The 24,106-nt window shown below is 38.3% G+C and overlaps 2 protein-coding genes and 1 long non-coding RNA gene across 8 annotated transcripts; 1 reads left to right on the forward strand and 2 right to left on the reverse strand.

Moving 5' to 3' along the window:
- Nucleotides 1-847: 847 nt before the first annotated feature.
- Nucleotides 848-6,207, reverse strand: LOC116194185 (TMV resistance protein N-like). Of its 2 annotated transcripts, XR_004154373.1 has the most exons (5): nt 5,548-6,206; nt 3,533-4,631; nt 3,132-3,407; nt 1,259-3,027; nt 850-1,161 (listed from the first exon to the last, which is right to left on the reverse strand). XR_004154373.1 is itself a non-coding variant. In XM_031522937.1 (4 exons), exons 1-4 carry the CDS (start codon nt 6,006-6,008, stop codon nt 1,384-1,386), a joined length of 3,480 nt encoding a protein of 1,159 aa, XP_031378797.1. In that variant the 5' UTR covers nt 6,009-6,207; the 3' UTR covers nt 848-1,383. The 2 variants fall into 2 exon arrangements, 1 of the variants encoding a protein (XP_031378797.1); XM_031522937.1 differs by having other exon boundaries at nt 848-3,027; nt 5,548-6,207.
- Nucleotides 6,208-7,429: 1,222 nt separating this feature from the next.
- LOC116195251 lies at nt 7,430-9,373 on the forward strand. The gene is made up of 2 exons (XR_004154606.1): nt 7,430-7,540; nt 9,124-9,373. It is a non-coding gene; the product is annotated as an uncharacterized LOC116195251 (long non-coding RNA).
- A 6,224-nt stretch (nt 9,374-15,597) lies between these two features.
- Nucleotides 15,598-18,616, reverse strand: LOC116193461. 5 transcript variants are annotated; one of them, XM_031522166.1, is made up of 8 exons: nt 18,473-18,616; nt 17,690-17,802; nt 17,445-17,564; nt 17,279-17,357; nt 16,979-17,065; nt 16,696-16,755; nt 16,329-16,414; nt 15,598-16,008 (listed from the first exon to the last, which is right to left on the reverse strand). In XM_031522166.1, the coding sequence occupies exons 2-7, from the start codon at nt 17,743-17,745 to the stop codon at nt 16,337-16,339; spliced, it is 480 nt and encodes a 159-aa protein (XP_031378026.1). In that variant the 5' UTR covers nt 17,746-17,802; nt 18,473-18,616; the 3' UTR covers nt 15,598-16,008; nt 16,329-16,336. The 5 variants fall into 5 exon arrangements, with proteins under 5 accessions (XP_031378026.1, XP_031378025.1, XP_031378027.1 ...); XM_031522165.1 differs by having other exon boundaries at nt 17,690-17,779; nt 18,473-18,615; XM_031522167.1 differs by having other exon boundaries at nt 17,690-17,791; nt 18,473-18,572.
- Between the last annotated feature and the right edge of the window lie 5,490 nt (nt 18,617-24,106).

The following is a 24,106-nucleotide window of genomic DNA, read 5'->3' on the forward strand; positions in this document are numbered from 1 at the left end:
CACGGTACCGTCACAACTCTGTTGCGAGGAAATGCAACCCTATGGCTATATTGATTTGGTTGTGTTGTATATTGTTTGTTGGGTTTGATTGCTGTAAATGTAATGATTATTGCGATTGTTTGAATTGTTCTGTGGAAGCCGTGTTGTTTGTTAATTTGATTTAATTAGGTTATGAATGCAAGGTGATGTTGAGTTAAAGGTTAATTCTAATAATAATTTTATATGGTTATAAAGACAATTGATTATTTATGAATGAATTTAGTAATTATTTGTATGTATTATATAATATGCTGTGTTGGTGAATTAAATGACGGACTTAGTTATGCTAGTATTATCTATATGAATATTTGGTTGTTAAAATATATATATATATATATATATATATTATTACTTAATATTAATTCATTTTACATTGGAATATAGTACTCACTGAGATGCAACACCCTGCATATATTTTTCCAGATAAGGTTCTAATTGCGCGGAAGAGCTACTTTTTGATATTGGAGATCAGCTTGGAGGACTAGGTAGGAACTTTAGTTATTTGATAGATATCCTTTTTGTATAAAATGGACTTGAGAATGTTACGACCTCAAGATTTTGTTTAGTTGTATTACTGATGTGAGAGCGAAAAAGAAATATCCGGAAATGTGTGTATACATATTAGAGTTAAAGAATTGGTTATATACTTTGGAAATTTATTGGAAATCAGGTTTTTATGTGAACAGTTCTTATATGATAATGGATTCTAGGAAATATAGCAAAAAAAAAATTTATTGTAATTTCGGGTCGTGACAAGAAATTCGTGCACTGATGTGAGATGGACTAAGCATGACAAACCTAGATCGTTTTGGTAACCCATATAGTACCTGGAAAGAGTCACATGGAAATGTAAAGAGACAGTGTCTCAATTGGGCCCTGTTTCAAGGCAGGTCGCTAAAAACGTTACCCCAAGTTCCAGTGTTTCATACTTCATACGGTCAGCGAAAACCAAGCGAACAAGTTAAATCAGAAAGTGTTCAGCGAAGGACCGAAATCTTTAAAATGTGATGGAGCAAAAGGCTGACAGACATTAATTAATAATGTATCTCCTATGCCGGAACAATACTAGAGTGCTGAACTTGAAGAAATATTTGGCGCTTCTCGAAAGCTCCCGGCCAAGTCCTGAAATATAAGAGTTTGATCAGAAATACATAACGTTAGCTGAGCATTTCGTTTTGCCGAATGAATAATCTGGCAGTAGAGCTCAAAATAAAATTACTTGAAAGAAGGTACTCGCTTGATCAGAAACCGATTGCTTGCTCGATCTACATTTCTCTTTTCTGACCTTCATCAGTTCCCGTTTCTCTCTCTAAATATTGTCAAATCAACGATTTGTGGCCTTCATCAGTTCCCTCTCTCTAAATATTGTTGAATCCACCATGGAAGATCCGAATGGGGGATCCACAATTTGGAAACCACCAAAGATACGAGTTGTCTCCTTCTTGATGGCCTACTAGTACTCTCTGCTGGTAGACATTCCGGCTGGCTAGTACTCTGTGCTGGCAGACATTCCGGCCGGCTAGTACTCTGTGCTGGCAGACATTCCACACATTTACAGTCCCCAAGATGCACATCTTTCTGAACTAGGGGCAACCTCTCAAGTCCTTCAATGAACCTGAGTTTCGGACAACCTAATATACTGAGACATTTTAGGTTCCTCAACTCTGATAGATTCTCCAATGATTCTAAGGATTCGCATTCGCAAATATCTAGCTCCTCTAGTGATTCCAATTTCCTAATCCCTTGAATCTCTTTTAGCGACGCTCCTCCCGCTAGCACAAACTTCCGGAGATTCTTCAGATTTGTTAGATCAGGCAAAGTAGCAGGACAAAATATGCGCAGTTCCCTCAAACTTACTGGTAATTGAGGGAAATTGTGATACTTCAACACTTCCTCAGAAAAAATGAGACACAGATATTCCAAATTCTTGTTGTAGGATATATCTGGGAGTATCACACCAAGATTAAACTCATAAAGAACTAGACGCCGCAAGCTGGATGGCAGCATTGGGATGCATTTCAAGTGTTCACAGCATACTTCAAGAATTTCGAGCTGAGACAAATCAACAAAGCTGGTCGGTAGAGCGTTGGCATTCTCAAACGGATGACGCTGAGAGTTTTCCCGAGATCCAAGTGAACCACAAGCTAAATTTAGAGATTCGAGACGAGAAAGCTGAGTAATTGTCAACGGCAACTGTCTGATTGCTGTATAGAACAAGCTCAACGTTCTCAAGCTAGAGAGACCCCCAATTTCTTCAGGAATTTTCAGCAATGACGCACTTCCTCCCAAGTTAAGCTTTTCAAGCTTTTTCAACATTCCTATTGATCTAGGTAACACCCTCAAGGAAGTAAATCTTGCATTTAGTTCTATTAGGTTTTCCAGATTTCCAAATGAGTCTGGTAAGTGACCCATAGATATATATGATATATCCAACTTCGTCAATGCTCTAAGATGGCTGAATGTGTCGGGAAGCTTCTCTAGACAAAGTTTTGGGAAAGTTCTCCACATACCTTCGATCATGATGATTTTAGCACATATAATCTGACGCATAACTGGTTGATCATAGATATTTGACAGAGAGGACCAATCCAAATGTTGATCCATTGAACTTGTGCTCCCAGACATTATTGAGGAATATAAATTCACGATATTTTCGTCTGGATTTGGTTTACCTGATAGATCCAGTTCATGTAATGACGTTAGTTTCCCAAGTGAATTGGGGAGATTTTCCAGCCTCGTGCAACCATGCAAGGACAGTCGCTCCAAATTCTCCAAACTACCTAATTCTTCAGGCAACTTACAAAGTGAAGAACAGTCACTGAGATCCAGGTACATCAGGTTCTTTAACTCAACAATGGAGCTATGAAGCTCAGCAAGATTGGTGCACTGAGAAAGCGTCAATCTCTCTAAGTTCGGGGTCCCAGAGAAGTCTGGTGTACAAGTCATTTTGCTGCAGTTTGTGAGATCAAGAACTTTCAAATGCACCATCTGGAGAATTACAAAAGATGAGGGAGAAAGTTAAATTATACAACAGATGCAACCACATAGTATATATCACGACAGAAGAACCTACAGGATGATGTATCTGGTACCTGAATATATCTCCATCCATTCCACTTCTCGCTGATGGAACTATGTGGCAATTCGAGAATGACCAGCTTCCTTATGTTTATTTGATGAGGATTAAAACTTGCAGGACATCGTGGCAATGACAACCATTTTAGCTCTGGCAGAGGATGCTTGAACCTGTTGCTGAGTTCGGCTGCTTCCAATGACAGGTACCTTACATTGTGTAAACCAGCCAGCACCTCTTCTATTGAATCGGGGTGAAGTCTCTCTAGATGGAGTCCTACGATAGCTTCCTTCCCCTGTTACACAGGAAAGCTCAACTGAGAAGATATCACATTAATGGACAAATTTTCTTTACTGTGAAAATCTCATAGTTTAAAGTCAATCTGTGGAACTCAAACCGTCTTTTTTCTTCTGGAGTTACCTCTTTATTTTGCAGTATCTTCATCGTTTCCTCACACTGCTCCCATAACCTGCTGCACTTTCTGGGATATTGCAGTCCTTCTTCATGGACAATTTTTCTTCCAAGGTCTCTGAGATGATCATGCATCTGCAGTTTATCATCTTCATCAACCTTAATCAAAGACATAGAAACGAGGACATCTAGCCCTGTAGCAGGATGAAAGCCACAAGCGTCCCACATGTAAGACACATGGGATTTTTGAGTGTTGATGAAAAAGCAGGCAATGTCGAGAAATATTTGCTGCTGCTCATGCTCAAGGGCTTCGTAACTGATCTTCAGCTTGTTGAGAACCTCTTGGTCAGGTACTTTCTCCAGCTTTCTGATTGTAGCTATCCACATGATTTCGTCTTTTCCCAATAGTAATGAGCCGAATACTTTGAGAGACAATGGAAGTCCTTGACAAGAGCTAACAACTTGTTGTGAAAGAGACATAAAGTCCTGTGTGGGGGAGTCTCTTCTAAAAGCATGGCGACTAAAGAGCTGAAGACCTTGGCTGAAAGTCATTTCCTTCACTTCGAACATCTCATAAAATTCTTCAACTCCGATTTTCAATACTCTGACGTCCCTAGTTGTAACAATTATCCTACTTCCTGAACCAAAGTGATCGGCCTCCCCTACAAGACCATCAATCTGTTCCTTCTTGTCAACATCATCAAGAACGATTAACACCTTCCTTCTTCGAAATGTCTCCCTGATCATCTTGACTGGGTCAACGATGTGATCTGTGTCTTTTAATCTCGGTTCAAGCTTGCAAAGCAGAGCTTTTTGCAAATGCTCTAAACCAGTGCGTCTCAAGGATTCTCGAACATCTGGAAGAAAGCCACAGCAATCGAAAGTTACTGAGAGTTTGTTGAAGAGAATCTCAGCAAGAGTTGTCTTTCCAATGCCACCCATCCCGTAGATCCCGACACGGCGGATGCCACTTGACTTGGTATCCAACAGCTTCAGCACAGTTTCGACTTGGTCATCCATTCCAATTAAATTGCTGGGCACATGTTTCTTGTTGGGCCTGAGTTTAATGAGAACCTCTCTCGTGAGCTCTTTACTGAATCCATAATAGCTGCCAAAAATACAGAAGTCATAGATCTCCACCATAAAAAATAAACAATAAACCAGTCGAAGAAAATATATGCCAAAAATTTGATTTTTGTACGTAAGGTATGCTCTTTATACATACATTGTATATCTTGGACTGTTTTGGGATAGAGTTGCCCCTACTAATCATTAGGCGAGGGGTCAGGTAGAAGATAGGAGATGGAGAAATTAACAGGAACATGAACTCTTAGTAAGAGAATCGTAACCAAAACCTCTTGATTCATGTGTGGGGCGACTAGTATGAATTTTTTTTTTTTTTTAAAAACCTTCCTATAATTTAGTGGTAACATTAAGTATAAAAATTGAAACATTAGTCTGATTTTTCATGGATGAAGAACTTGTCAACTGTGATGTTCCATTGATTTCAATAAAAAGTTAAATCCAGTTAACCGGGAAAGTGGAAGATGAAATTCCACAATAGCCCATATTTCTTCTAATCTTCCATATCTTCTTGCTCATTTTTCTTTCTTTTACTTGTGCAAGATTTTAGATCTCTCCGTGGATTGTAATGATAAATTGTTGCAGTTGATGACCTTCCATGTCTTCTGAGCTTGTTAGATCTCTCCGTATCTTAACAATGGGATATATGCATCTTTTAGGGATGTTATGGAAGCTCAATCCACTGCAATATGCATGATTGAAAATCTTCTTTCCCAATTAAGATACAATTAACAGTTTAGCGTATATTATCTCATTTGACTAACTGACAAACGCAGAAAGCACATTGCCAGCATACATTTAACATTATCTTGGGCAACACCACACGTACGGAAAAGTGTCAGTCGGATACTCAGAAATGTGTCTCCTTAGATGTTGTTCATTTTAACTATCGATGAGCTAGAAAATTTGGGAAGCAGAAGTTTGCGAAGTGTGTGTATTACCCTTTCTCTTTTAATTCGCGTCCCTTGATCTTAGCAACCTCTTTAAGAGCATCCTCCCACTGCTTCACCTGGTCTTTCCCATACTTTAACTCATGCTTCCCCATAAAATTTCCATACACCGAAGTCCGGAGCTTAACATCATCAGGCGTTACACCGAAGAAGATTGGAACGACCTCCTTCTTGAGCTCAACCATTTTAGCGACCTCCCGGAGGCACCACGCGCTGGAAGCAAAGGTTGGAGAGAAGACAGGCATGCATATGTTGGAGTTCTCGATGGCGGACAGGATCGTATCAATCGGCTGACCAATGGAGAGCTCATCGTCGTCTCTGAAGACTCGAATCCCAGCATCGATCATGAAGTTGTAGAGGCAATCGGTGAAACTCTGGCGAGTGTCGGGCCCCCTGAAGCTCAAGAACACCTGGTAGTCGTCCCATGTCTCCAGCTTGGTCGCTGCAGCCATAGTAGCTTTTGGTGGAGTAGTTCTTCTCACTTGATCGAGTTGCAATAAACACTGAAAATGCCCTTCCTCATAGACTCCTGCTTTAATTAGATTAGTAATGTGTATTAAATTTAAAATTAAACTATATAATTTTATTATGCAGGTTGGCCTGCCGACATGCCATTTGACTTATTAAACTATATAATTTTATTATACCCTGAACTTCTTTTTTTTTTTCTTTTTTTTTCTCTCTCTCTCTTTTAAGTTACGCGAAGTATGAGACCGATCCAAAATCCAACTCTATAGTAAAACATGACTCATTAGTCATGTATAATAAATGAAAACTGTCATCTAATCCGTTTGTTGAGCGGATTTTTGTGCGGTTTTTATTTTATATTGATATTACTATATTTACGAATTTTATAATAACAAAAAAAATTTGAAATAAATAATTTCTTCAAAAATATCTAATATATAAATACATTGTGGAAGTTCGAAAAATTTTAATTATGAAAATATGAAAAAAATCTAGGTATATAATTAATGTACATGGAATATCGAATGGAGTGCTCTCATGAACTCTCGCGTGAGGAGTTTAAATTAATTGACTATTGAGTGCAACTCTGTAACCAGATAGACTATGGGTAGTTCAAGTGTGCTTAAAGTCTTATATAACGCATGCTGATATTGCCACCGACAAACCTTTGACTCTACTTTCCTTTACAGTAGGCAATCTCTTCACGATTCTCTCTATGTTCTTAGTCCTCTTTCTGGGTGAAGAGGGAAAAGAGATGACTAGACGATAATATATAGATTTAGATTAAAACTAAATATAAAATTAGTATCCAGATTGGTTATAGTGTTTGTCTTATACGTTTATTAATTAAAAAGAAATAAAATTAGGTAAGCAGAGGGGCATTTTGGATGACCAAAAACAAAAGGAATAAAAAGACACATCCGGATGGTACGGATGTGAAAATGTCAGATGTGACCATTTGGTAATAAAGTTCATGTTCATTGAACTTGGTGCGCATCTAGATCATTTGGCTGTGCAATAAACTTGATTTTGATGTTTTGTGGTGGGAAAAAATTCATTTTTTTCATTTGTTTAATTTTTCAATTTTTCAGCACATCCTTGGGTTAGAAATGGTGCAACTGCGCTCGAGATCCCCACTGATATATCTATTTTGAGTAATATGAGGCAATTCGATTAATTTGATTTTGTCACGTCCTGATATTTCTTATCATTATCAATTGTAATGCAATTAATAAATTATTAATGTGTGCTTATCTACAAGATAAGCTTTAATTTAACTTTCCATGTGTTAGCTTCCCTTCACCTTTCCTTTCCACACAGCCAAATCAAAATCTTTCATCTTTTCCACTGCCATTCTGCTTCAATATAAATTTGGTGCTTGTTCAATTCTCGGCCAATTCATTCAATTTTAAGTTTAGCGTTTTGAGAAAAAAAAAACCAAGAGCAAGTGAGAGAATTATTAGAAAAATAGTGAATAATTGGTTTCTGTATTTTGATGTTCGGGAGACTTGTCAAGGTGAGTAACCTATGCTTAAACTAGTATTTTTATTGTAATTGTAATGAGTTTGTTAGAACTACATTGTCATGACCATGTTAGTGTCAAGGATCATGCATGTATTTTTATATAATCGATTATGATACTTGGAAATGAGAAGTGAGGTATTGAGTTGGGTAAATGAGATTGATGGAGTTGGTGAGTCCTGTGGCACCTCGAGCCAGTTGTAACCCGAGCAGTAGGAAAGGGCTGCCTGGAGCAGAGAGGTTGTCATTGTGGAGCCGCCACTGCGGTTGGGAGTTGAGAAGGGGCACATAGACGATTTGAGTTCTGAAGGTCTCGACGTTATTTTTATGATATTACTGAACTCACGCTATGATCCGGCTAGTTTAGGTTGTGGTTATTCACTAGGCGTCAAACTCACCCTCCCAAAATATAATCTCAGTTGTTTTACAGGTTAAAAATGGCGGTGGATTCATGGAATGTTATCAGGAATTTTACTCATCCGATCAAATTTGTAATTTTTTTTAATATCCTTTATATGTAAGGAAATTCATGTGTAATTATTGAATTTTTTCGTATAAATTTTTTCGGGTTTTACATGAATCATGGATGTATTTGTGGTTACTGCAATTTAACTATTTTCACAGTTCATTGAGGCATGAAAAAACTTTCCTTCAGTGGACTCAACTCATTCATACCGATCTAAATAAATATAGTTAATGATTTTCCTCATGTTATGCTCACTGAGGTTTAATTCATGCCCTCTGGATATAATAAATTTTTCTATGTGATAATTATACACGTGTTTTATTTCTTTGCTTTTGATTGTTCACTGTTTGATGCTTTCAAATTGAACTTACTGATTTATTCCTTCTTGGGATGCAGTGATTGATGATTTTGAATTACATTCCACCCTATCAAATAAAACAAATGGTTTTGTTGAGTGTATTGAAGCTGAATAAACAATGGTTTTGTGAGTGTATAATATCTCTTTTTCTGCTCTATTATAACAGAGGAGGTGAAACAAAATTTATGCCTCAACCAGCCCTCGTTTATTCCCCCGGTTTATGGTTGGATGGATTTCATAACATTATTTTCCTTTACATTGCTGAATTTACTGAAATAGATGCCAGGTGTGTTGTACCCATAGATAGAAGGTAAATTCAAGACGTATGGTAACTATTTAAGAATAACTATCCTGTGCATCTTAAGAATCAGAGGTTTAGTTTCATGCACTGCAAAATTATATTACTTTTGCTTTTGTTTCTTGTTCAATAGTCTCCCAAGTCAAATTTATGGCGTCAGAATGTCTAGGCAAGAAGAAACTAGCAAGAGTATCAGACTTGAGTAATTGACCGATACATGATATTGAATCTAAACTATGATATACACAGAAAGATAGACGAAAATATTAGAAAAAGCCATCGTTGAATCGTCTTAGGCAATCATTCAAGCGAAAGGCAAATCGTACACATGACATTTGTATTACCCCACTGGATGTTTCATGGCATCCTTAGCTTCCTTATGTTGGGTGTTGGTTTGAAGATTTCTAAAATCTAAGTGGTCGGATGCACTAACAATTATTGTGCTCGGATTTGCAGGTAGAGGATGACTGCACGTTGACTTTGAGGGACGATATTGCCACTACCGTTTACCAAATGTTTGCAAGCATTTAGCATAGTCTCCAAAAATATAACATATTCAATGTAATTTTCAATATTCGTTTGCCAGAATGGTAATGTGGGGTATATTTTTATTGTATCCTTTGCCAAATTGATGTATGTAGCAGCTTACATATATCTTTAATCGAAACCTCAGTAATATAAACAACTTTCAATCGGTTTTTATCCAGTGTTGTTCAAGTTTAAGCAGATGACCCATAATGACTACAATGCCATCTTCACTCTTTGTATTTGAGTCGTTATAATGAGAAAATGATTAGGAAAATTGGGATTCTATTCGCTCACTCAGTTTGTTATAAAGTTGAGATGCATAAATCATCATGCAATTGATGTTTGTAGACCATAAAACTCCTACTTTAGTGTAACTTAGCAAGAGATCTGCGAGCAAAATGAAGGTAATAACAAGTGATTGGAAAAATTGATCATCTTGAATATTCTCAGACACATAGAGGATGTAACTACCAAGAAAAAAAAAACTACAGGGCTTGACATCCATTACATAAAGTTAAATAGGTTCAATGTTGAGAAAAAAGAAAAATAAATAGGTTTGTTGCAATGACAACAGTGCCTTTTTTTCTTCTTTTCATTTTTAGGCTTTCTTTTCTACTGACCCTCGCGCATGCGCTTCGCCCATGCACGATTGCTTTCAAGCTAGGAGCAAACTCGAATATCGGTTTAGCAGTCCAAATCGTTGTTCTCGGGTTTAGGAACAAAATCGGTTTTTGGATTAACAATCCAATTCATTGAATTATTAAATTGCACATACTAATACCTAAACTCATATTGAACTGAACACACAAAGAAATTGCTAGGCTGCAACGCGGCCATCTCAATTGCAATGAATACCTTGTAATGGCCGTGTTGCAGCCTAACAATTTCTTTAGTGTGTTTAGTTCAATACGGGTTTAGGTATTGAAGATGAGAGAGAGTGGAAGGATAATATTTGTCAACTTAATATTGCAATCCCCACTCTTTTTTTCTCTCATGTGTCAACCTCTCCCAATTCACATTGAATCACATTATTTTGTTTCCTTTTCAAATTCTATGTCCAATTCTAACTTTTTATTTTTCATAACAATTTCTTTCTTTCTTCTTACAAATCAATGCATCCATGGATGGATTGAAAAGAAAATCACTATAGTTGGTGCTGGCTAATTCATTTGATGATGCAAAAGGAAAAAGATAATCTGATTTGTTGACTGCACTGCAGCATACCGTGTCAAATGGTTCAACTAATCAAATCGAATTATCAAATCAAATTGATCTGCGTCATGGATGATAGCATTTCCATGGTCCACGCCTGAGTCTACTGGGAGTTTTTTTGTGGAAATTTCAATGCTGCTGCAACATACAAATGCTATAAAAGTGACCAGGAAATTTCAATGTATTCCATGCAATTAGTATTATCTGTAGAGTCGGGCCCTACGAGGAAGACATATATTGAACCATTTTCACATTTGTTATCGACGAAACTTTGACACAGCATTTTCTACACAAAAAGCACTCTTTGAGTTATTCTCAGAAACCATATACCGAGCATGAGGATTTGCAGCATGATACTTCCTTCGCTCCTGCAGTCACGATGACGAGTGAGAGCTCTGCTCCACTTCAGCAATTCATTCATCATCTCCAGAAATGCCTCTAAGGCAAGCTGAGATATTTTCTCCCCTGCCTCCTATCCGAAGACAGCACCATGGACGAAAGCCGCAGATTGCTTCACATGGGATGGGATGGCCTGTGATGGAGCGACGAGGAAAGTGATTGGCCTTGATCTGAGTGGCAGCAGGCTTCAAGGAACCCTCCATTGTAACAGCACCCTTTTTTTGCTTCGCAGTCTTCGGAAACTCAACCTTGCTGGAAATGATTTTGGTGGCTCTCAAATTTCATCCAGGGTTGGCATTTTTGCAAATGAGACATCTTAATCTATCTCAATCCGGGTTATCTGGACTCATTCTATTGGAAATGTCTCACCTTTCCAAGCTACTTTCTCTTGATCTCTCGGGCAGCTATGACCCTAGATATCCTCCAAGACTTGTGAACCAATTTTTGAGAGGGCTCATCCAGAACCTGACCGAACTGAGAGAGCTTGTTCTCAATTGTACTGACATGTCGAGAATTTTGCCCGATTCCATAAGAAACATTTCTGCCTCTTTGACACATTTAAGTGTCACTAGTAGCACTTCGAGGGGCATATTCCCAACTAACATTTTCCATCTCCCCGAACCTCCGCACTCTCTACTTGCCCTATAACCCCAATCTAAAGGGCACTCTTCCCCAAATAAACTGGACCAGTCCGCTTGACTTGGTTCGGGACATCCAGATTCTTGGCGACAGGTTGTGTGGATGGCAAGGTTAGGGTATGGCATAGCCTCTCCGGTGATTGCGTGAGAACTTTCATTGTCCATTCTGATGCCATTCAGTCGCTATCTGTTTCTGCAAACAAGGAGTTCCTTGCTTCAGTTTCACTTGATGGGACTGCTCGAGTTTTCCGAGATCGCAGAGTTCCAGTATAAGGCCAAAAGAGCATTGGTTTTTCCTTAGAAGGGCAGAGAGTAGAGCATGATTATCTGTTACACTCATGTCTCTGAGAATGTAAAAAGATTCTCAATGAAGTTAATGAGATTGAGCTATAAGAATGGTGCAGGATGAATTCAGCAAAAGAAAATGGTGCAGATTCTATTGTTGGTGATAGAATCGACAACTTTCAGCGGGAAACTGACAGATTCTATTGTTGGTGATGGGCCTCCCCCAATGGGGGCCCAAGAAAGCAACAATGTTCTCGAAGCTCAAAAATCTCATACTCCTCTGGCTCCCATCAAAGTTGCGACTGCTACAATGGGAACTGCTCCTTCCCAAATCTTGACATGTTAGTACTCTCTGATTGCAGCTTAACCGAATTTCCATATTTCTTGAGTTCTTCGAAAGAACTTGGCTTGCTGGACCTGTCAAGAAACAAGATTGAGGGGCAGATTCCTCAATGGTTTTTTAGCATAGGGATTGATACCTTGCAGTTCTTAGTTCTATCTGATAACAAGATTACCGGAGTCATGCCCCAATTCCCTTGGAAGAGTATATATAGAATTCGCTCTCCTTACTGGAAACTTCCTGGAGGGACCGCTCCCAGCCCTGCCACCTACAACTTACTTATTTGATGCCTCAAACGACAAATTCTCCGGAGACATCCCATCTTCATTTTGTTGAGTAAGTGCATTAAGAGATCTGGTTCTGTTGAATAACAATATCAGCGGCACCGTTCAGGAATGTTTTGGGAATTTGAGCGGCAATCAGCTAGAGGGTCCATTGCTGAGATCTCTTGCAAACTGTACAATCTTGGTAGATGTAGATATCAGCAAAAATGAAATCTCTGACACTTTTCCTTACTGGCTGATTATACCCAACTTAAGATCTCTTGATTTGCAGTCAAACAAGTTTTATGGTTTCATTAAATCTGAATAAAATCCGTTTTCCCTCAGTCAGCTAGAATACCTCTCTATCTCTGTAAATAACTTCAGTGGTCTGTGTTGCCAGTGAACTTCTTTTCAAATTCTAGTCTCTCGATCATTGATTTATCAAATAATGGTTTCAAAGGTCCCGTACCAATTCCACCCCCAGCAATTGGTTTCCATTCTGAGTCTGGAAATGAGTTTACGGGTGAGATTCCGTCTTCAATCTGCAATGCTACTGGTCTTGAGGTCATCAAGTTGTGTAACAACAGCCTGAGTACCATTCCCCAGTGTCTTGCAAATTCCAATACCAGTCTATTAGTGCTCAACCTTCGAATGAACAAGTTTGTTGGCCAAATTCCTGAAATGTTTGTCTCAGAGAACAAATTGACATCCATTGATTTGAGTCAGAGTCAACTAGGGGGCGCACTACCACGATCTTTGGCAAATTGCAAGAACATGGAAGTTCTTGATCTCGGCAACAACTACTTGGAGGATCTCGGCAACAACTGCTCTTCCTGAGCTGCAGGTCCTTGTTCTGAGATCCAACAGGTTCCATGGCCCTTTAAATTGTTCCAAGAACACAGATCGCCTCTTCGCGAAATTGCACATACTCGACCTCTCCAACATCTTCTCTGGTCCTTTACCAGTTACAATCATCGTCATGCCAAATGCCATGAAGGATGAAGAGAAAGGGGGTCTGCAGTACATGGAGAATAGACGCTATGATTACCAAGATTCCGTCAAGGTCATCGTGAAAGGGATGGAGAGAGAGTAGGTCAGAATTTTGACCGTGTTCACAACTCTTGACATGTCTAGGAATCCTTTGAAGGACTGACACCAGAAGCCATTGGATATCTGAAGGCCCTTAAAGGGCTCAACTTTTCTCACAACACTCTTACTGGCAGAATCCCTTCTTCTGTGGGGAATCTGACTAATCTCGAGTGGGTGGACCTCTTCTCGAACAAGCTCACTGGGCAGATTCCTACAGCATTAGCAGAGTTTGGATCACTATCCTACTTGAATCTGTCAGGGGGAAACTGAAAGATTTTCTGTCACTATCTTACAGAAAAACAAACCGCCAAAGAGAACTGCTATTCCAACAAATCACACAAGGTAATGTTTACTGCAAATTCTTCCTTAAGGTCATGAATTGCACATCTTCTAGAAACATTTAGCCCTTGGATCTCATGCTGTTCATATTTTGTTCTGCAGTTTTCTGTATCTAAGTTCGGTTAAACTGTAAGAACTTTGCACCTATAACAACCTCGATTTTCATCCTGAACCCTTTTTGTTTTTGAATCTCCATGCAAAACCTTGTGAATCAGGAGAAGCCGAGGTCAATAAATAGAGAAAAATAGTTGGCGTTTGGTTTGCGAGATATGAGTTAGGGTGGAATAGAATTGATAAGGAATTAAAATATAAAAGGATTTGGGATTGAGGTCTTTGATTGAAATCTTTTGTTTGGTTGCACCTCCGAATAGATCGGAAACTTAATAAGAAGAATTTTAAACGGACTAAAATACCCTCTGCATATTAAATATTAAAAAATTAAAATTATAACTTTTTTCTCAAAATAAAACTTCATCCACCGCAGCCACCACAACAACCGCCACCGCCGCCGTCCATCACCACCGCCCGACTTGCACCATTGAGAGGAAGACAGACCTCTCTCGGTCGCTCTTGGCACCACGACACCAGATCTAGTCTTGTCATGGCAAAAAATCACGGGAACAGTGAGATTTAGCCATGGGGATGGTCGGGACCAAGCCCTCACTCGCGAGCCTCAACAGGGCGAAGCTCGTCGAGGGTCCCAAAGGCTCGCCCTAGGCTCGTAAGCACCGGGAGACCACTCGACAAGGGCGCTGAGCCCACGACAAGGCTTATCGAGAGCCGGAAACCTCATCGAGGCCTTCGAAATTTTGCGAGCTGGGGTTTTGTTGCAGACCCTTCCCGCGGCTAAATCTCACCCACGACGATGCCAGATCTAACCTCACTGTACCAAGAGCGGCCAAGAGAGGTTGGTCGTCGGCTCAAGGGCGCCATTTACTTATTTTTCTTGCCCTTATGTCAAAGAACTATGGTTTAAGATTCCGCAGAAGTGTGGACTGGAAAGATAGATTGGAGGCTGGACAGCAGAACTGAATTTGACACCTTTATGCTCATTGCTCAATAATCCTGTGGCATGCACTCATCTACTATAAAGGTGTTTCGTAATGAAGATCCCTCCGAGGAGGGAGAGAACACGGACTTCAAATTCACAGGATGGTTCGTGATAGGATGTTGAGAATCAATAGATTGCAGCAGAAGATAACGAAGGCTTCACAGAGAAATACTCTTTGAGTGGGACATCTTGTATTTGGGGGTTAACTGTTAAAGTTGTCTTACGTTTATGAGTTGGGCCTATGTGCCTTTTTTTTCGAGCCTGAGTGCTCAAATTCCTGATCAGATTTTGGCATATGACTCTCGGGCTCTTGTATGACATATCCTGATGGGGTTATTTGAATAAGAGCACCGCTGGATCATTGATCCGAAAACAAAAAGAAACATTCCTTCACTTTTTAAAGCAAAAGTCACTCACATATTAATGAAAAAAATGTCATCTCAATGGAATTATCATTTTGAATTTTACGAGTTCAATCAAATAAAGCGACAGTAGAAAATGTTGATCCAGAATTCTGCACCAAACCAATCGTGTAAACTGACATGGGAAGAAGACGTGGTCTCGAGTCTCCTCTTCTAAACTGCAGAAAGCACAACAACTATCCCGATCCAGACATCCCCAAACTTTCAACCGACTCTTTGTCGCTAACCTATCAAGAATAGCCAGCCGGCAAATAAAAGATACCTTCGGGATATTCATAGAAAACTAGAATAGATAGCATGGATCCCACATTGGATTGGCGCCCTGTTCATAATGATATCACAGACTGTTCGGGATCCACCGATAAAGGAACTCAAAACAAAATAGAGTTTATTCTTGGTGAGTTACAGAACCCAGTGCATTTAATCCGATTTTGGCGAGGTAAGATTTGCACCCGAAATCACTATGCTCAAACAGCGATCGACGATAGATAACTCGAGCACTTACAAGACAACAGTAATAAGCCGCTAATCCCCAAGCCTTTAGTCCTGAGGCCAGTTCCAATGGGTGCTTGGACATTCTAATAGTATAATATTCTTAAGCTAAACTTTCAAATTTACAGGAGAATTATTACACAGCACATTGACCACTTGTTGCTGTACAACAAATCCTCAAGAAGGAACAAAATTCTCAAACTAATCAACTGTAGGACAACGCTGTAGTGAATCTGCCACTACTTGATGCCGAATCTGCTCTGCTCAGTTCCTCTTCATTCTCCTGCAGAAGGAAACAAGAAAAGGGAATGTAACAGCATGAAGCTTGAAAGAACACTTCATTTGCTGTGCAATAATGAATCTGTTAATTTGAATTGCATGCCATAAAAGTGCAAGTCTATGCCAATTCTGTTTTTCTGTTGTATATTCCACATAAACAACAGGAGCTCGCGTAAGAAGAAATTCAATTGAAATTTTGCTCTGGGAGATACTTTTGGATTGTTAGTAGTTCTCTAACACGCGCTATTTGTACTTTTCTTCCTGAAGAAAACCTCTAGAACAAATCAAAGTCCAGGAACGTGCATTGCAAAATCATATGCTCACCAGTATGTTCAGTTTGGACCTGAAGACTTGATTCCGTGGCGCTTGAAGAATTCTCTGAATCCGTACAAACTCTGGTCATAATTGAACTGCACAGATAAGAAGAGCACTATGATCAGGAGACACTAAGAACAGCCCAATAAATATGTAGGAAAGAGAAATATCTTCTGTAGCTTCTCAATAATAAATATGATTATTCCTATATAAATTACTATAGTACTACCCATCTTACTGAACATTCTACACATGCCTTACTCATGATCTCTGAGCTCATATTTAATGAGAAATCAAACAAACAGATGAGATTCAGGAAGGTCAGCAAAGGTTCTCCTTAGAGCCTCAACATATGAAAATATGGTCATCAACTTACTGGTAGAACCTTCACAGAATACTTCATGACACTAGGATCAGCTCTTCCTTGATTAGCTGCCTGACCAGAAGCAAATACCGGCAGCAAATGCCCAAAAATCAGAGAAAAAAGTCAAAAACCTGAGGATATGGTTGGGAACATGTATGAGTTGATATTGGGAGTCAAGAAGATTGACTAAAATAGTTTTATTGAACAAGAGTCCCTTTCAAAAACCTGTAGATGATTATTAACGGAAACATATACGAGAATTACTTACAGATTAAGACTGAGAATTTTCTCTCACCTGTTCTGGACTATGAAAGATCTCAATAAATGGATATTCATTCTTCTGTCGTGTCATACAGAACCCTGGGTATTTTGGACACTCAACCTGAGAACAGTCAGCATAAGTACCAGAATTTTATTTGAGAGAAAATACTAGATTGTCCAAAAGCTTCCCACCAACACATAGAGGAAGGAAAAATACTGCATTTGAGAAAGATTAAATAGGCAATTCTTTGACGACTGAGAACAAAATCATAAGATATTTAAATACCTGGCAAGACTTTTAATTTTTAACAGAGCACTACAAACGATGACTTACGCGCATAAATTTGACATTGGGATAAAATGCAACAGCAGCTTCCTCCAATACTTTGTCCAGATGCTTTGTTAAGTTACCCCTGAACCATCAACAAAAAAGTACTTCAACCCACTATCTCAGTTGATCACGAAAACTGAAAGTAAGAGACCAGCATTTGCAGAGATACCTAATAGTAAATGCAACGACTACAGGATAGCCTTCATGAAGGAGTTGCACAAACTCGCGCTCTGATGTGAAGTGGACTAAACGTGATGGCCCAAGATCCTTTGGGTAACCCGTATAGTACCTATAAAGAGTAAAGACCCTCATAAGAAGAAAGGGGCTCAAAGAAAGACATCGCAAACAGATGTTAACATGTGGGAATAGGTAGACATCACAAACATGGCTTAACTGAAGGGAGACTGATCATACTTGCTGGTTGCTCGGAGATGACTCATCATCCTATCAAAAATTGATGGTTCCCCCATTTGACTAGATATACTGGAATCCACGTCACAATACCTGCATGGCAATCTCTTGTACACCTTAAAAATTGAGATAAGTACATAAAATTCAATGGTTTTTCCAACATGATTATTCATATGCTATGCATTTAGGGGATGGGGGTGATGCCTGTGGAGCACAAGCAAGAGGCTTTAATACGGGCCTATCCCAAATAATCGAAATCAAATTATCTAACATCCAGTGTTTCATACAAAAAATGAATGTTTGCTCCAAACATGAGAACAATTACTGCAAAACAGACAGCGCAAGAGGACAGTAACCTCCTACCTAACACACTTCCATGCCAAACATAATACATTCCGCAAAGAATGGTTTTAATAACTACTCAAAATCTAAAAGTAGAGCACACGGATCATATACGTATCAAAACAGACAACTTTCCCTAGGCATTTCATCAAACAGCTTCGAGGTGACCAGGGTCAACGTAAACAGAGCACAGAAACGGAAAACATAAGCTAGAAAATTCACCAAGAGATCAAACCCATTTCTACGAAAGCAATCAAGCAAACACACAGCGAGCTAAAAAGGGTGCTCTTGTTCAACCAAAAAAAATATATATATATGCTCATGAGAAAATCAGAGCGAAAGGGGTTGCAAAGATTAAAATTTTGAGAAAGATTTTAAGATAAACTGGACGAATCAAGCCAACAAAGGAGTGATCTTTCAGTCTGTTGAAGTGTTCATTCTCACCTCAAAGGATCAAACACCGCAGCTTTTGCTGAGGATTTGGTGGGGGAGGGATGGATCGAGTACAGACTACAGACTGATCCAATAGCATTAGCAAGACCCCAATATTTCACGTCTTTCTACTTTGGCCCTATCCGACATAATTGCAAGATGAAACTATCAATCAATCTGGTCCCTGAAGTTTAACATGGCCTCCACTTTGAACCTTAAAACAATTTTGCCATCAATACTGTCCCTGACTCTTTTTTTTTTTCCGTTTATCAATATGGTCCACAGTTAACATAATCAAACAGGAACGTGGAGTACGTTGTCACTTTTAGTTTGTCAAACTCCAAAAATACTTTGTTTTGCTATTTTTAAAAATAAAAAGAACAATATTTTAAAATAATATATTTTTAATAGAGGAGTGCTTCGCTCCCCACTGGCAAATACCCCCACAAGTGAGGTCATCTGAGGCGATAGAAGCCTTTGTCGATAGGGACCTCACCTTTAATTGCCCATTAGGATTTGCCCATTAGTTATGTGAATTTATAAATTATTATATAATAGAGTAAATAGGCTATATCGTCTTTGAGATTTGGACTTTGAATCAATTTGGTCATTTTGTTATTTTTCCTATCAATTGGGTCCTTGGTGTCATCAATCAAGTTTGAGGGTTTCAATTAGGTCCCTGAGAGATCAATTAGGTCCCCCCATGTATGAGAGTTTACATCAAGTGAGAGTCAAACATCAAAATGGTCCCTCCGTTAATTAACTAGCCTAAAGTTAATGGAAAAGAATGTTTACATCAAATCAGAGAGAGGGAGTTTGGCGATGGTGATGAAGAAGCAAGATAAGATGAATTTTTCATTCATTTCATACAAAAATTTCCTTTTATAAATAGAAAAATTACAAAAGGATTGAGCGGATTGAGCGGGAACAACTATAAGCAAGAACAACAATACTAATCATCCAATTCAGGATCATCATCTTTATCATTAGACATTGGGGAGGGTGGATCATCATCGAAGAAATCATCATCTTCAGCATCAAGCATGAAGAAATCAACATCATCATCTTGATCATCAGTAGAAGGGGTGGTGCTCTGGTTTGATAGTCGGCAAGTTTGCGGTGAGAGATATAGTGCCGAAACCCTTCAAAATCATCACTTGAATCATCGTCAGCATCATCGCCTGAATCATTGTCAAAATCGTCTTTCGTCTTCTTCCTCTTTTGTCTCTCCTCTTCCTCAAGTAGATCAGCAAGTAAGTTTGCTCTGTCCTGTAAGATAAAATTTTTAAGTTAGGGCTACGACGTTATGCATTGAGAGGGAGATCTATGCTATTTGTAGGGAAAGAAGCAATCATTACTGATTTTGGGGGACTCCTATTATCGTGCATGAATGCCCATAGCATGCATTCTTTAGCGGGCTGTCTCTTCATTTCCTGCTGAAGCACAAAGCATAGTTGGCCAATTAATGGTGAATGACTCCTTGTTTTGGCTTCCTAAACCATCAGTTGGGTCTCATCAACTTCGTTTTGTGGTTTTATGGCTTTCGAAACCATCAGTTGGGTCATATAGTTGACCGCTAATGGATGCACGGAGTCAATTCACCCTAAAACCACAAAATCACATAGAGTTGTAAATTCTATGTTCCATTGATGCACAACTATTGCGGGCTCGATTTCGCAAGTGAGCTTCCTCTTGCTCCTTGCCATTGCAATCAATCACCTTGGGCAGATTAGACCGCCATGGGAACTCGATCTTGTTGTGCTAAAGAGAAAGAGGGCGCGATTTCGAGTTTTGCGGTCGAGCAAAGGAGAGGATGAATAGGAGGGAATGCTATTTGGGTTCAGGGGTCGAACAAATGAGAGGATGAAGAGGAAGCGGAGGGCTCACACCCTGTTAAATGTCCAACGAACATAATGGGGATAAAAACCTTATGGACCTATTTGATGTTTATTTGTTTGGCCCCATTAACGGCGAAAGGTAGGGAGATAACGGTGAAAATCCAATTTATGTAGACTTCAAGCTATGGACTAAATTGATATATAAAATATGTAGACTTCAAGCTATGGACTAAATTAATACATAAAAGGACGAAATTGATGCATAAAGGACTAAACTTATACATAAAGGATTCGATTGAGCGGGAATCTTCAAGTAGAGGACTCAATTGATGTCAAAAATAATTAAAAGACCAAATTGATACAAAGTCCAACTCTTAGGGACAGAAAGTCTATTTACTCTATATAATAATGAGAGTAATAATTAGCTTGCCAAAATTGTTACTTGCTTCAAATCAAATTAATGCACTCATTAGGAAATTTTTGATACATTACACAAATTACTGCTAGCGCATCTGGCTATGAAAAAACATATATGTGTGTCTGTGTGTATAGACCCCTGCTAAGATTTCATTCTACATTTAGTAGAAGAAAGCTGAGAATAGTGAAGAACCAATGAAGATCACGAGCTTCTGCTTTGCAACAATCCTTCTTGGTCTCATCTTCATTGCCAGTGGTAATGGTCTTAATTCATATATTTCTCTTTCTAGATGATGATCTTAGGCAGGCCTCATTCATATGGCACAATAATTATACATGAGTTATCTTATCTCATTTTAATTATTTATCTGGGGTGTTCACTACTTCACGAAATAAAAATTCACCATCTATCATTTTGGTGCTTAATTTGATGGACCTCCAGTTAGAGTCGACTTAGGAATTTTCTCTTATTTGATGCAAAAACTAACATTTGTTTGGTTTGTTAGTGTGATTTTAAAATCACACTTTAACTTAATTCTACCTACAATAAAACAAAATAACTCATACAAAGTCAAAGAGTATGTCCCATTTATACTACTTTTTTTCCACGACAAAACAAAATAGCTCATACAAAGTCAAAGGATGAGCTTCATATATAACCATTTATGTAACTCTTTTTCAAAATTAAAATGTGATTTTAAAATATTATTTACAAACCAAACGCAGCAAATGGCCACGACCTTCACAAGCTAACGACCCTACAATTACATCTCAGATGTCGATGGCCTTGTTCTCCAACGGCGACAAGCTAACAACCCTACAATTACATTGCCGCATTAATTAATGATTTTAGTCAAGAAAACATATGATCATGTCAAGGAATTCAATTTCTTGAATCTGATTTATAACCAATCATTAATTCCACTGGGACGCACGCATATCTCACTGAGATAACCTAATTAAATACCCTCGCAAAGATGGAACACTAATACACAATTGACACGATTTATTGATCAGTAAAGGTTTTTTAGAGGTAAAATTTAGTCTCATATACCACTTTTTGACTCTATAATAAGTTTCAAAGGCAGGATTTTGTTTGCCCATGCTGCCTCTAGAATCCAACTTAAGTTATTTTAAGACCTAAAGTGTGAAAACAAATATAATTAAACTTCTGTTCGATTTGATAGTGCTTTTTACTGATTGAAAAAAAATACTGAGACAAGTTTTAAAATATCTTCCATTCAATTATAAATTAATTAATTCTAATATTATGATCTATAAATACATTTAAGACCCGTCTCAATAAAGTTTAATGTATATGTACATACATCTATGCAGATTTACAAATTATTCATATTATGATATTGCACCGCATTTAATAGCCTTATATCTGTTAGCAACATACTAGTAAGTAAAACAAAAGCAACATAAATGAAAAGTTCGTGCATTTGCTTGGGAAAAATTTACCTAAGATAAATAGTAAATATGTGTAACACAAATCAAGTACAATTAACAATGAATTCTCAACGTGATTTGAGAATTATGGGCATGTATTTTTCTCTGAATTTCGGTTTTTACATTTCTAGCTCGGGTCAAACTAAACCGAACAACCATTCTTCTTGCAGGGGGAGCTTGACACTGTCGAGGAAAACTAGAAGATGGTGGGAGAGATGTCCAACTTGGCGAAAGGGGGAGTGTATTGTAGGAACTCGATGACTCCGTCCGCCGCACCGCCAACGACGAAGGCTGCAATCTCGTGGTGGGGAATGGATCCATCCAACTCCTTCATCTTAATGTCGTTGGCGTCGCCCCATACTACGCAGTGAGTCATGTATGTATTTTCTAATTTAACATTCTTGAGATTCCACATCTATTCTGTTATTGTACCGCTTCAGTGAACATGTCTAGAATATGATTATTTCTTTTATTTATGGATCTTTTATTCTCTCTCTGTTCTTCCCTTCTTTCTCTCTTTTATTTTTGTCCTTTCACAGCTCTTCGTGTACATATATTTTTATCACACCATTATATTCTGCCAAGAGTTAAATGAGACATTATGAGGAATATTTTCAGAAACGAATTATCATTTAATCTTATCATCAATTAGTCGTTATTTTCGCCCTTGATTCCAAAAGTGCACTTGATCTACTTGTGATAATTATGTTACATCACACTCTCTGATATATAATATACATGTTTTATAATCTAAACAAGAATTTGATGACATACTTCCTTTTCTTTTGGTAGTATGAGCCCCGTGCGGTGGTATTGACGGAAGATGAGGTGTGGGGTGAAGGAGACGTCAAAGCGTTGGGACCACCGTTGCGTGGACAAGCGCCGCAATGAGGAAAGTTGCAGACTGGGTGGGGGAGAATGTCATGGGCTGGCATTCTCGTCTCTCCTCAAATGCGACAATAAGTAATCATGTTTGGATGTGGACTTGGCTCTTCACAAGGTGCTTTATTTTCAGTGTACATCTGGTATTCGAAAGTCTAACAGAACCCAACTAATCCAGTTTGAGTCAAATTGGCCCACTAAGAGGTAAGACTCTTCAATCAAGGATTTTATTCATTCACAATACTCGAACTTGAAACTTTATTTAAGGAAAACAACCGCGGAATTGCTTTAACCAAATATCTTGGTTTCAGGAGCGAATTTCTAGATATTATTTTTCTTTTTATTTATATTAGTCAGTTAAGAATTTTGTCTAGTAGATATAAAAATGATTAGTGATAAAAAAAGGTAAAAATTATCAATTATGGTATGGTATTTAATATGAAATAAATTGCAACGGTATTAATTGCATCTAATCTTATAATTGTTTCAACCATATTCATTCTTTACAGAATACTCTATGCATTGAAGATGGAAAACTGATTGTAAGTATACATATAAAATATCCATTTTTATGTAAGTATATAATTTTTTTCGGTGTGAACTTCAGTATCCGGCGACTCAATTGGGTTTCGACTAATCCAGTCGAGCTGGATTAGCCTATTAAGGGGTAAAGTTCTCTTAGAATAGATTTTCTCCATTCAAGGTAAGTATATAATTTTTTTTTAGTTACAATAATGACTCATGGACCTAGTAACTAGTAAGTATATTGTCACACTCCATAAATCCCACATCGATCGTGTAAGGACAAGATATGGTATTTATATTAAGGTCCATGACCTCGTTAGCAACACTTTTAAGTGACGGGCTCATAGTTGTTATAAATATCATTTACTTTAATTGAAAGTGATCCTTGTTGATTATCATATCCCCAAAAGTGATCCTTGTTTATCATCGTATCCCAATTGGGAGGTTAGAATTCAAAAGGCAAATCCCAAGAAGTTTGTTTCTAGAAATGTCATTTAAAGCTAAGAAAAATTATCGAGATATTGTCATT

The sequence above is a fragment of the Punica granatum genome, chromosome 2 (assembly GCF_007655135.1).
Source record: "Punica granatum isolate Tunisia-2019 chromosome 2, ASM765513v2, whole genome shotgun sequence".
NCBI classification, from domain to species: Eukaryota; Viridiplantae; Streptophyta; class Magnoliopsida; order Myrtales; family Lythraceae; genus Punica; species Punica granatum.

Excerpts from the sequence above, each read along its gene's own strand:
- LOC116194185 (XM_031522937.1), bottom strand. The coding sequence starts at position 6,008 with ATGGCTGCAGCGACCAAGCTGGAGACATGGGACGACTACCAGGTGTTC. Across the intron at positions 4,632-5,547 it reads CGCGAATTAAAAGAGAAAGG|CTATTATGGATTCAGTAAAG; the intron begins GTAATACACACA and ends TATTTTTGGCAG. Across the intron at positions 3,408-3,532 it reads AGATACTGCAAAATAAAGAG|GGGAAGGAAGCTATCGTAGG; the intron begins GTAACTCCAGAA and ends CCTGTGTAACAG.
- LOC116193461 (XM_031522164.1), bottom strand. The coding sequence starts at position 17,859 with ATGAATAATCATGTTGGAAAAACCATTGAATTTTATGTACTTATCTCA. Across the intron at positions 17,565-17,689 it reads CATCTCCGAGCAACCAGCAA|GTACTATACGGGTTACCCAA; the intron begins GTATGATCAGTC and ends TACTCTTTATAG. Across the intron at positions 17,358-17,444 it reads GTCGTTGCATTTACTATTAG|GGGTAACTTAACAAAGCATC; the intron begins GTATCTCTGCAA and ends TTGATGGTTCAG.